The following is a 12883-nucleotide window of genomic DNA, read 5'->3' as shown; positions in this document are numbered from 1 at the left end:
GTCCACCCATAACCCCCCTGAAGCAGCCTCCAAACCCTCCTAGTCCGACCTTTCAGGACCATCAGAAGCCAATGGACAGCAGGGTTCGCCATCACCTCCACCACTGGCAGAACATGAGACAGACAGGTGGATTTTGCAGGTAGCCGAAGGGGTTACTCCCTCTCCTTCGAGACTACCCCTCTCTCCATGCCACCATCCTTCCATTGCATGTCGGAGGATCACTTGGCCCTACTCCACCAGAAAGTTGAAGCTCTCTTCGCCAAGGGAGCTATTGAAAGGGTCCCTGAGCCAGAAGTAGGTTGTGGTTGCTACTCCCACTATTTTCTGGTACACATGAAGACAAAGGCCTGTGTCCTATCTTAGAACTCTGGGCCCTCAACTGCTTCCTTCCGAAGGAGAAGTTCAAAATGCTCACGTTGGCTCAGATCCTGTCTGCCCTCAACCCCCGGAGACTGGATGGTAGTGTTGGACTTACAGGACGTATATTTTCATATCCCCGCCCTGCCAGCCTACAAACGTTCGCTGTGGTTCATGGTAGGCCACAAGCATTTTCAGTTTACTATGCTCCCCTTTGGCCTTACCAGCACCCCTCGGGTGTTCCTGAAAGTTATTGCGGTGGTCGCAGCTCATCTGCACAGATCAGGGGTTCCAGTCTTCCCCTATCTCGACGACTGGCTGTTGAAGGCAGGCTTACCCCAGGCTGTTGTCTCCCACCTCCAGACTATGGCAAACCTCCTGCATTCGCTGGGGTTCACTATGAACGTGCCAAATTCACACCTGACTTACTCTCAGAAGCTCCTTTTCATCAGAGCAGTTCTGGATACAGCACAGTTTCAGGCTTATCCTCTCAAGCAGCAAGTCTGGGATACTCGGGCTATGATACCAATGTTTCAGCCTCTAACCCGGATTTCGGTGAGATTGACCCTGAGGCTGCTGGGCCTCATGGCCTGCTGCATCCTGCTGGTAGATCATGCCAAGTGCCATATGTGGGCTCTGCAGTGGGACCTGAAGTTCCAGTGGGCGCAGCATCAGGGGAATCTTCCACTGGAACTTTCCGGGGTTGGCATTGCTGGGGTATCCATTCTAAAGGTAAGGAATCTATAACTACAGTCTCTTTCAGATGAACAAGTTACTTACCTTTGGTAACATATGTAGTTGGTAACATATAGATTCCTTACTGCCCCACCCATCCTCCCCGTTCTGCGAATTGACTTCTAGAGATAGGGACTTCCTTCCAAGGCCATAGTTATGTGCACCAGTTGTCAGTGTTTTGCATGGCTCTGCGCTTCTGGCGTGGAAAGTAGGGTCACAACTGACGTCAGCGCGCAGGGTTGGCATCTAAATAGACACCGCAATGTCATCCCGGTGAACATGATGCCAACGACTGACGTGACCGACACCACCTACCGACATGCAACGGTACTGCTAAAGAAAAAATCTCCAGAATCAGTCTGACGCCTAGGGGTAATTCTAAAGGTAAGGAATCTATAACTACATATGTCTCTTACCGAAGGTAAGTAAATTGTATGTTTAAACCCGCCTAATCCAGACTAGATTAACAAAGGGTTGTGGTCCAATAGAGTGCGTCCCAGGTAGTCTGCACACAAGCTCTGTGTGACTGACGATGGGAGGCCAACAATCATGTCCAGTCTTGAGTGCGGCACATGCACCGCTAAGCAGTGGGAGTACTCCCTATCGACTGGGTGTAAAAGTCGCCAAAGCTCCCAACTTGCATGTCAAGGGCCCAGCTATTCAAATGTTGTCAAAGTGGTGCAGGATTCTGCCCCCAGTAGGTCTGCCATCAGATATAGTATCCCATTATAATCCCCACACCAGAATGTTGAGTCCTGGGTCTGCTAACAAGGCAGGTGTCAAGGTCATAAACAAAGCAGCCTGTCCTGTGGCCCTCCATGTCTATTTTCGTGTGAGTTACCGCAAAGGGCGCTCCCGGGCCACCCATACCAGCACTCCTCGCATAGCTCTAATATGTCATGCCGTACACCCCGCCCCTCTATCGTCTAGTCAGTCTGGCAACTTTTAGTTTAGTGAAGTGCATTTCCTGAAAGCACACTAAGTGTACTTGGCGCCTCCTTAAATAGCCATAGATTCTGTGTCGCTGTGCCCATGCCTCTCATATTCCACGTGAGTAGCCTATATTCCTGCAGTACCACAAATGAGTAAATCTGTATCCTTGGGCGACCCCAAGTGTAAAATTCATGGGGTTATCATCAACTCATGCCGCTATACACGATAAAACCCAAACACAAACAGTACTACAAACTCCCCTCCCTAGGCCGTCATGCAACAGTGCAATGTCCGCCCACAATATAGTAATACGTGGCAACCATAAGGTGTCTTAGAACCTACAGTGTCCCATGGCTCCTTGGTTGGTGTGAGACCTGCTCCACCCCACTGCTGTGGTGTATGAAAGGCACTACGTTGTAATCTGAGGCAATCACACCACCAACAATATCAATGTCCGTCGTCGTCCCCCCCCACACACACACACACAAAAACCAAAAAAAAGATATGTGAGGCACAACATTTTCATAGATCGGCCATCATTGGGGTAATATCCGCCCCCCACCCCCATGTCTCCAGGATCTTGGCCAGCTGGGAGCCACTCATGGAAAATTTCTTAAAGGTGTCCAAGGTACCAGTGCCAGAGCCGGGGGATCCCACTCGCACCAGTGCAGCCACCACTTGCGCCCTTTCCTGTGCTGCTTGTTTTCGTGAACAGATTGTGGGTCTCGCGGGTCGACCTATGTAAGTTTCTACCTTGTTCCCAACACTCCTTGTGTCTGGATGATCCGATGGGGGATGCTCCCCCTTAAATTCCAGCCAGTCCCATGTTTCTTGGACTGTTTGGAAAATTAGTGTCCTGTCCCCTTCCATTACTTTAAGTTTAGCTGGGAAAATCAGTGCATATTTTAGCCCCATCTGCCTGAGCTTTTGCTTTTTCGTGTATAACGCCCTTTATTTCTGCACATCTGTAGTGTTGTCTGGGAAGATTGTAAGTACTTGATTCCCTACCTGTCAAGGGCCTTTGGTGTGGGCGATCTGTGGGATATTATCCCTGTTCTGGTACTGAAACAGGTGCTCCACCACTGGGCATGGGGGGCACCAGGTGAGGGTGGGAGAGCTGGTACCTGATGCGCCCATTCCACTGGGAAGAAGTTGGAGGTTTTGCCTCTGAGGACTGTCTGCACCAGCCAGCGTTTCAAATATGAATCCATACTCGGGCCCCTAATCTTCTCGAGTAGCCCCACTACTCTAATGTTCAGCATGATCGCCCTTCTGCATTGTCAGACCTGCTTTTTAAGAGGTTTACTTCCCATTGTATGGCCACCATCTGGGCGTGCGGATATGACACATTAGGCTGCATCTTTGCTATGATTTGATTGTCTCATTGTTGGCCACTTTCAATTTGTTATTCTCCTCACGCATGTAGCCCATGTCGATTATCAGAGTGTCAAGTTTTGGTTCCAAAGTCCTCTTTAGGCCGTGCACGGCAGCTAGGAGCTCTGTAAATTTAGCATTCGTATTTTGCAGCACAAAGTCAGTGTTTAAGGTTGCCCGAGCTAAAGCAGTCTCTGTATCAGTTGGAGAGGGATTTTGAAGGATGTCTCCCGCACCAACATGCCTCCTACAGGGGCCACTATAAATTTTGTATAGGAAGTCCACAGGGCTCTATAGGTTATAGTCTATTGTGCCTTCCCCTTACCTCATGGTGGGGGGATGTTGGGTTTACTGGTCTGTGCTGGCCATCTCTGCAGTCAGGTTATTCACAAGGAGGCCTATCCACACTGCCGACGTGGACCTTCTATGGGTAAGGATTTTAAAGATCCGGCAAGCTCGATCGATCAAGGCTGGTGGGGGGGAGGGGGGCGCTGGGACGGTTGAAAAGAAGAAAAATCTAGAAGTGTCTCCTCACGGGAGCGGTCGGACCCCTGTCGGGCCAGTGGTTTAGGCCTGAAGCGCCCACAAGTCACTGCATAGGGGTCCCTGTGCCAGAGTCAGGTGGTCACTCTCCCCAACAGCAAGAGTATTTTCAAACTCCCAGATGGCAGTAGTGCATGTTTAGAGAAGGAGTCTCGCTACCTTCGTAAAGGGGGTTCGCCCGTGGCTGTCCGAGTACTACTTCAGAATGCACCCCCCCCCCCTAATATCAACAGAGCCCCACAGGTGGCAGTCAAAAATGGGAGCCTCTGGTCGCCACCTTTAGGTGTAGCCTCTACTAATGCGGCCCTCAGAGTTGCTTAATCAGTCCCGATTGTAAGCATTTTGATAGACACGGAGGGTCGGGGAAGCCAGACTCAGTCACAGCTCACAACTGTCTTTTAGCAGTACAGCGGTGCGGGCACCTTCCCCGACCGAGCGGGTCATTGTAATGAGCCATGCGAAAGGGCTCCAGTCCCCTGCTGCGGGTGTGAGGGCAGAAGGGCCAGGAAAAGAGTAGGCCACCGGGCAATGGGGAGAGGGGCGACTCTCACAGTGTTGTCCTGTGGCCTCCCGGGTAAGCTTGGGGCACAGGTCCTCCTATTGCAGATGCAAGGATTTCGTGCCTGGAGGGGATCCCCACTGTCGTTCGACCAAGACTGTGGGGCTCCATTGGTTGTGAAGGCAGACTCAGGCTGCACCCAGCCTCCAGGACTTCGGTGATCGCAGTGAGGGGGGAAGGGCCGACTCGTTGCTCTGGTCCATGTCCTCCTCCCGGCTGCTACTAAGTTCAAGTGCTTGCCCCCCTGCCTCGGCTCACGTATGCCTTCCAGGTCGGTCTGCCCTTGTCGATTGTGGTGAAGGACCTCTGGCTGGTTCGCAGGCTGCATGCTGGGCAGTGCTTGTCACGATATGTGGCGCAGCCTTGTTGAGCTCCTCACTGCTGTCATCCCGCTCACGCTGGACGCTAAAAGGAAGCAGTGGCTCTGGAGTTGCACCTTTTTGTATTAGCAGCGGAGACAAGGTTCTCAAATCCCACAAAAAAACACGATTATTGTGGCACCAGGACAGAGCTCGCTTCTATGCAACTGCTCCCTCCGCCATCTTGGCTAAGCCCCTATCTTGGCCACGCCTCCCCTTACTTCTATTTGATCTTATGAAGTTTAGTCTCTGGGAGATGTGGCGCCAGGATGCCATTCCAGGCAAAAGCACACTGTACAAATATATAAGTAAATAAAGAAATGCATAAATTACACATGTATGAGTTAGACATGTTTATGAATTAGTCCAACACTCATAATATATGTGCATAGAAGAAAACTATACATTTGACATTTTTTACTATTTGGGCCATTGTTTTTTTACTTTTTTTTTTTTTTTAAATAAAGCTGTTACGGTTCTGTCTGTAATCAAGCATATTCAGCTAGTCCTCCGCAATAATTAATTATGCTGCTAAGTAGTACAGGACTCTGGTCTGGAAACCTTATGGTAGGGAGTTTCTCGTGATCTTCTGTTCTATGTCTTATTCCAGTTGGGTCACACTTCGAAGAGCAAGAACAGCCATTGTTTTGTTTTCCTAAATAAAGATCTAAAACACTCAAAATAATGTCTTCTTTGTTTTTGTCCCAGGGTTCCTGATCATCAAGACATCGCCTTTGGGGCCTTGCAGCAAGGTGCTAACTGCCTGGATACACTGGGTCATTTTGCTGATGGAGTTATTGGCGTATATGAATGTCACAACGCTGGCGGAAACCAGGTATTGTAAAGTCGACATTCAATGTTGTTTTCTGCTATATTCAATATACATAAATCCTGAAATTTCATTTTAGCTACTAAAACATTGGACTGGATTTTATTGAATCTAACCAGTCCTCTCTTCTTTGTGGAGAATCCTGCCTTACTTTTTACTAAACGCCGACTGTCATTTAAGCTAACTTGATATGGAACTACCTTCCTTCAGCTTTCTCCTTCCAGAACCCTGCCTCTTTCCCCTTTTGATCTAGACTGTAAATCTTCTCCTCCTAGTAAAACCCATCCTGCTTTCATTAAGATTTTTTTGCCATGTTTTCTGTACAATAGTGTTTTCTGTCTGTATTTTGTCTTGTAATTGCTCCTTCCAGTAATTATGTTTCTCCTACATCCCTGCACTGTCAGCATGTTGTCAGTCCCTTCCAGTTGGGCCATTCTTTTTTTTTATTTTAGTCCTCATTTATCTTCATTATGCTTTAAGTTGAATGAAAGGTGTCTTCGACCATCACAAGTGGCCAAAATGGTTTTTGGGGGGTCCCTGTCGCTCCACAAAGAAGATGGATACCAAAGATCTCTGGAACCACCCCTTTGGCTTCACTGTTATGGGTCCAACCCCAATCTTGATTCTTTTATTGCAACGAAGGCAGCCCCACCAGTGGGGTCCGTCTATAGCATTATCTTAATCATTGGACCAAGAAAACAAAAAATAGACAATAGAAAAACTCCACAGGAAGACCAAAATATATATATAGAGAGACAGTAAATCTACAGATCGACAAAGTCGGGGACACTGATTTGTATATAATTCTAGACAGAAGGACTCCTCTCCACCCACTTATCCCACATTTCCCAGAATTTAGGGGGTCATTATGATGGCGGACGGACCTGCGTCCGTCCGCCACCCCAGAGGTGGAGGGACCGTCCGCAGGGGCGAATTAGGATGTGACCGCCACCCTGGCGGTCACATCCTGTATTTTTAACATTGCGGCGGGTGCTGCTTGAAGCAGCACGCGCCGCAATGCTAAAAATGCATGCAGTGCATTTGCATGCACAAAGCGGCAGCCACCGCGCGGTGCCTGCTGCTATGTGCAAGCAAATGCAGGGGGGTACCATAGGTACCCCCCATGTGCACCCCTGACACCCTGGGGGCCCGCAACGGGCCCCCAAACAGAAAAGACCACAGTGGAAAAGTTTGTTTCCCCATGCATCCTGATATGGCTGGCGGTGTCTGATAGACACCGCCACCATATTAGAGCTTTTCCGCCGCGGGACCGCGGCGGAAAAGCTGCGGACGGTCTTCCCGACCCCCCTGCCATCCTAATCTGGCGGGGGGTCTTTTCTATCACCGCAGCGGTGAATCTGCATCCTCCGGGCCGGCGGTGGCTTCCGCCGGCCCGGAGGATGCGGATTCACCGCAATCCTAATCGGCCCCTTAGTTTTTTTTATCTTTGTACCAGATTGGTCCAAATTTGATACCCTCTGAATGGAATGTATCCACTCTTCTTCTGTAGGAGGGAAGTTAAAATCCATTTAATACACAGCTCTCTTCGAGCCGGAAGTATCAGGGTGAAAAACAGTGCTGTGTTTTTTTTGTTAAAAAAACACCATCTAAGTCCTTCTGGAGTGTCCCAAAAATTATAGACACAGTTGTTAATTTTATTTCACGCCCCAAAATATCTGAAATTGTCTTACACACTTTTTGCCAATGAGGGTGTGTTACCGGGCAGCTCCAGAACATATGCACCTCATTTGCCTTATCTGCTCCACATTTTGGACACTTCTTAATCTCTTGACTTCACATTTTCGATAATTTCTGGGGTGTCCAATAGGCTTTATGTACTGTGAAGAGGTGGTTCTTTTTTAAAGGTTCAGCATTTACGTAAGACCATAAAAAAGACATAGATACTTGCCCAGTATTTTCGAGGTCTTCATCCAGCAGGTCCTTCTTCCAAATCTTGTTAAATGGGACCTGCGTATCTTCTCCATTCTGGACTAAAAGCCAGTACCACTCTGACACTTCTTTTGACTTTGTTTGGTGCGAGCATATCTTTAAAGCCAGTTCCAAGTTCCCTTTTAGCTCTTTACCTACAGATCTTGCCCAACTGTTCAGCTGATAATATCTAAACTTTGAAACTGAATTCTCGCATACAGCCGAGAAATGAGGCCAGGAAATCAATTCAGTTTCGACAATCAATTGTCCCCACGTAGTGATGCCACGAGCGCGAAGAGGAGCTACAAGGGCATCTTCAATGCACAGAGGTGTTCCTGGGGAATCCCAGACTGGTGCTACCTCGTTGTAATATGGTATTTTTTAGAAGGTGTCTAACCTGGGACCAAAGCTTCATAGCTGATAACAGCATCTTCAATTTAACCATCTTAAAATGTTTTGGGTGCCCGAATTTTAAAAGAAAACACCCCACGTTTTGGGTGAACTCTGTTGTAAGGGCTTTATAAAGTGGGGAAAAAACGCACTTTCCAATAATAATTGTCAAAAATGTTTTAAATGGAAAGCACAAAAATATAGGTAAAAATCAGGGGTTGCTATACCTCCATAAGCTTTTTTCTTTCTAAGTTTCTTTAAAGCAATTCTAGGGCTTTTGTTTCCCCAGATAAAACTTGAAAAAAGCTTTTAAACCAAATTTTTGGGAAATCTAGAGGGATAGTATTGAATAAAAGCGTGTATTTTGGCAGAATTTACATTTTCAGTAAGTTTGACTTACCTAATAATGATAGTGTAAACCCATGTTTGTAGTTGTGATCTATCGAAGATTTGAACTATTTGGATACCAAGGTATCTAATTTCCTTCTTTGTGTAGGTACTCCTAAAATTGGTATTCCATTTCATTAGTTTGGGTTTTTTGTCGGTTAAAAAGTACCCTGAAACCTTTCCAAAGCTCTCTAATTCGGACCATATATCTGGGAACGGACTTTCTAGATTACCAGTGTATATTACAAGGTCATCTGCTTATAAACCAATTTTTTTTTCTCCCATCCGTTGCAACTAAAAGGAATAATATTCTGGCAAGCTTTCAATTTACACGCTAAGGGTTCGATATAAATGTTAAAAAGTAAAGGGGACAGGGGACACTCCTGCCTAGTACCCCTTCCTATTTGTATTGACCTAGTTAATTTCCCATTAATGAGGATTTTTGCGGTGGGATTTTTATAAATAGCTTTGATTGCTGTCGAAAAAATTTCACCTAGCTTGAGATGTTGAATTACTTTAAATAAAAAAGACCAATTGACCCGATCGAAAGCTTTAGCAGCATCGAATGTCATCGCTGCCAAAGGAATCTTATAGGTCTGAGCCATATCTATCGCCCAATTAGGTCGTGTGTCAGTTCACTAAGCTGCCTCCCTTTCATGAACCCTTTCTGATCTGGGTGTATTATCTTATGATCACAATTCAAGAGTGAGATAGGTCTATGGGACTCACAAAGTCTAGGGTTTTTATTTGGTTTTAGTAAGATTGTTATCGTAGCTTCTTCCGACGACACGGGGGGCTATAGCCTTCTATAAAACATGAATTAAACAACTGAAGGAGAAAAGAGGCGAGTACTTCTTTTTGGATGATATAAATTTCATTAGGAATAGAAACAGGGCCAGCGGCTTTCCCCTTTTTTAGAGAGCTGATTGTTTGAATGATATCCTCCCTAGCTAGGGGACAATTTAGTTGTTCGTTTTTCGTTTCGCTGAAGTGAAGTGAGATCTAGATCTGAGAGACATTCGTCCATGCTGTCTTAGTCTAGTAATGTCTCATCAGTATATAAGTTCTGGAAAAATTGGACAAAGGCCTCCTCAATTTCGGAATCTTCAGAGATCATATTACCAGTGTTCAAACAACGGAGGTTCCTTATCCAATTTCTTGTCTGGTCGACTTTGGTTTTCAACACCAGAAGCTTGCTACACCCCTCTCCATATTCATGGTGAGCTAATCTGCTGGCATCCCACTTTTTTTTTTTTAAACTATGATTTCTAGAATGTCAGCGAGCTTATGTTTCGCAATGTTTAATCTTCTTAGAATATTAGGGTTCTCCTAATCTTGCTCTAAGTGTTCCTGAAGCTTATATGTATCTGCTTCCAGTTTTTAGGTCTCCTCTTGCACCCTCTTAGACTGGGAAATACAATTGGCTGTCAAAGAGCCTCTCAAGTAGGCCTTATATGTGTCCCATATTACTTGAGGTGAAGCTGAATTAAGATTAAAATCAAAGAATTCTTTAGTTTCCACCTTCAGTTTATCCATTACTTCATTTTCTAGTAATAATGCTCGATTAATAGTCCACCTCCGGGGAGGGGGCTCACTTCCATAGCTAGTTCTAAAGTAACTGCAGAGTGGTCAGACATGTTCCGGGACATGGCTAACTGAGATAACGTTCCTACTTGTGGCAATGTCAACTAGTAAGAAGTCAATTCTGGAGCTATGTCCACACTTTTTATTGTAAAAAGTGAATTTCCCACCGGATGTCTTAGATTTATGAACCATCTCTCTCCAAATATCCACAAGCCCAGTATCGGACATTAATTGTCTCAGGGCAATTCTGTGTGTTAACCACTACACTGGGTGAGGTAGAGTCTTGACTTGGGTCAAGGACCAAATTAAAATCACCCCCTAATATAATGCGATTGTTTGTTTTAGATAAGTGAAAGAGTAGAGTATACAGGGTGGCAGGATCGTCTAGGTTTGGCCCATAGTAACCTGCGAAAATTAGCCATATGCCATTAATCTTAACTCTAGCGATTGACCACCTGCCCAGAGGGTCAACCGTACAGTCCCCTAGCATAGCATGGGCAGATTTTTTAATTAAAATAGCAACCCCTTTTACTGTACAGGATTGAGTTTTACAAATACAGTGTTCAATCCACTTTTGATGTTTTAAAACCGCTTCCCACTCCTCTTTAAGTAAGTGTGATTCTTGAACAAAAAAAACATTGCAATCAGACAATCCTAAATACTCTAATATTCTCTTTCTTCTGGAGGGAACCCTTAACCCATTAACGTTCCATGACATAATTCTCATAATTTTCACTTTCTCATTTTTAGTTGTGTCTGGCCCGGAGCGCATTGGATTCCCTGCCATCATTTGTCCTTTAAGAAAGGATGCCAGAGATTACATACACCCCTTTGACTTAAATTAATAAATGAGGACATTTTTTTGCTCATCTCCCACGTGCTCCCCCACCCTGTGTGTAAAAAGTTTGGCCATTCTGCTAGGGTGTCTCAGAATAGTGTTTCTTCTCCTTTGATTAGAAACTGGTGCTCTTTCCAATTCTGGCGCTACAAGTCAACCCGTGCTTTCATTTGTTATGCATCAGCACAACTCCCCACATGGTTCTCTCTTTAAGTGTTTTATGAGAAAGTCTTGTGTACGTATCTATTGCTGCGAATCACAATAATATTGACAGCTATCAATCTGTTGACTGCTTCAAGGTAAAACCTTTAATAAACACAGACTCGTCACACTCTCCGACTATACTACTAAGAAAGAGAAGTTTGTTCTACTACTGAAATGTGGACTTTCTGGTGCTATGTAGCCGTTCTTCTTGTCACCACTTGCATCTTTAGTGCTATCATGTAAAATGTTTAACCTCAATGTGTATGATTCCCATAACAAGATAAAGCAAGCAAAAAAAGCATTTGTAAAAAAAACATAACTTCATAGCAAAGAAATGTAAAGTTTTGTGCACATTTGCTGCGGTGTTGGTTACTGGTAGCACGGCATCACGCACAGTTATTCAGTTGACATCATACCATTGTATACTTACGTCTTTCTTTTTTTCAACCAAGTTGTTCCATTCCTTGATACTGTCTGCACTCTTCGAACGCAACACAGAAGTTGCGTTCTCTAAACAGATTGTCTCTTAAAATCCTGATTGTGAACAACTTGTGACACATATTCAAAGGATGCTTTCCTTCCTTAAGTCCCTGTTGCTGCTACACCTTTACCTTGCCAAAACCAACACGTTCCTTGCCACAAAGAATCCTGACCGAAGTAAACAGTTTTGAGGAGGATTCAGGCCGGGCTTCCTTGAGGAAAGAATAGTTTATCCTGCAAGAGCTGATGTGGATTGGCACTACATTTGAAATTCAGTACCCTCTGATCAGTCTTTTTAGTGTGCATACAAACAACTAAGAGGAATGCAAACTCACACCCACAACAATAAAATAACCGCGGTGGGAGAGCAGCAACACAGTATTAGCAGGTACAAACTTGTCATGTAACAACAGTGGGTAGGCTAGGTTAATAATGAAGCAACACAGACATTAATTAGGCTTGGGTAGGCACTCACATTCTCATCATCAGCCAGGTGAAGGGCATCATTCTTTATCCAGTATCCCCAGATCCTATAGAACTTGCCCGGGCACCCTCTGCTCTTGTAAGTGACCTTTTCTGCGGCCATATATACTCTCCACTCCTGGAGAGTCGAGATCTCTGGGGCACCCCATTGCTTGGCGCCTTCCCCCCTCTGATCAGTCTTAATCATGCTCAACGTTCTTGAATACGAATGGGAATGTCTCTTTTTTTATTTAGAAACATATCGCACTCGGTTCACAATAAAAAATGTATACAGTTGGACTAGTTATTTTTTTTACGGGCAAAGTCTACCCCGATTTCCAATTCTCAAAGTACTGCTGCTTTTGATTGTTTGTAAATCATTGAAGTGCGTACTAGGAAGCAATTTATGAGGTAATTTCGCAATTGCATATTTTTAGCGCCTAGTTTTACCCTGAAATTTCTTCTCAGGAGCACAAACTAATTGATCTGTTTTGGAGCGCCACCTCAAAGCAGTAATGATGCCTAATTATAAAGTTAGCATATTTGAAAGAGGTCAAGGTCAGTTACCAGTTGCCTCCTCTTGCCTAATGATATAATGTGGATGATTCATACAAATATTTGATAAAAAAACTATAATAATGACAAAGGGACCGTTTTGTAGCAAGCACTGCATTAACGTGCCTGAGATGGGTGCTCTTCAGCAATCCACATAACAATAGCATCTTCCTCAGGCACACAGGTCGAAGTCATGAAATTACATTGCCTTCGAAGATCAGAAGTACTTGGTCTTGGTATGGTTCCATGTCCCCCTCTTCCCAGGTTTAGGAAAGCAGCAGCAAGAGAATAGGGTATTCAGGTAGAGACTTCTGGCTGCAGATTCTTCACTGTTTGAATATTCCCCAAGGGTCAGACTACATCTG

The 12883-nt window shown here is 45.2% G+C and overlaps 1 protein-coding gene across 1 annotated transcript in view; it reads left to right on the top strand.

Annotated features, from left to right (window-relative positions):
- The window catches only part of GALNT2 (polypeptide N-acetylgalactosaminyltransferase 2), an 810495-nt gene that overhangs the window by 713194 nt on the left and 84418 nt on the right, over positions 1–12883 (top strand). Inside the window, exon 14 of the mRNA XM_086927129.1 lies at positions 5569–5695. Within this exon, the coding sequence (XP_086783255.1) occupies positions 5569–5695 (127 nt within the window). The remainder of the gene's footprint in view (positions 1–5568; positions 5696–12883) is intronic.

The sequence above is a fragment of the Lissotriton vulgaris genome, chromosome 6, assembly GCF_964263255.1.
Source record: "Lissotriton vulgaris chromosome 6, aLisVul1.2, whole genome shotgun sequence".
Classification (NCBI taxonomy): Eukaryota; Metazoa; Chordata; class Amphibia; order Caudata; family Salamandridae; genus Lissotriton; species Lissotriton vulgaris.
Note: the sequence above shows the minus strand (reverse complement) of the source record. Positions and strands in the feature narration are given on the sequence as shown.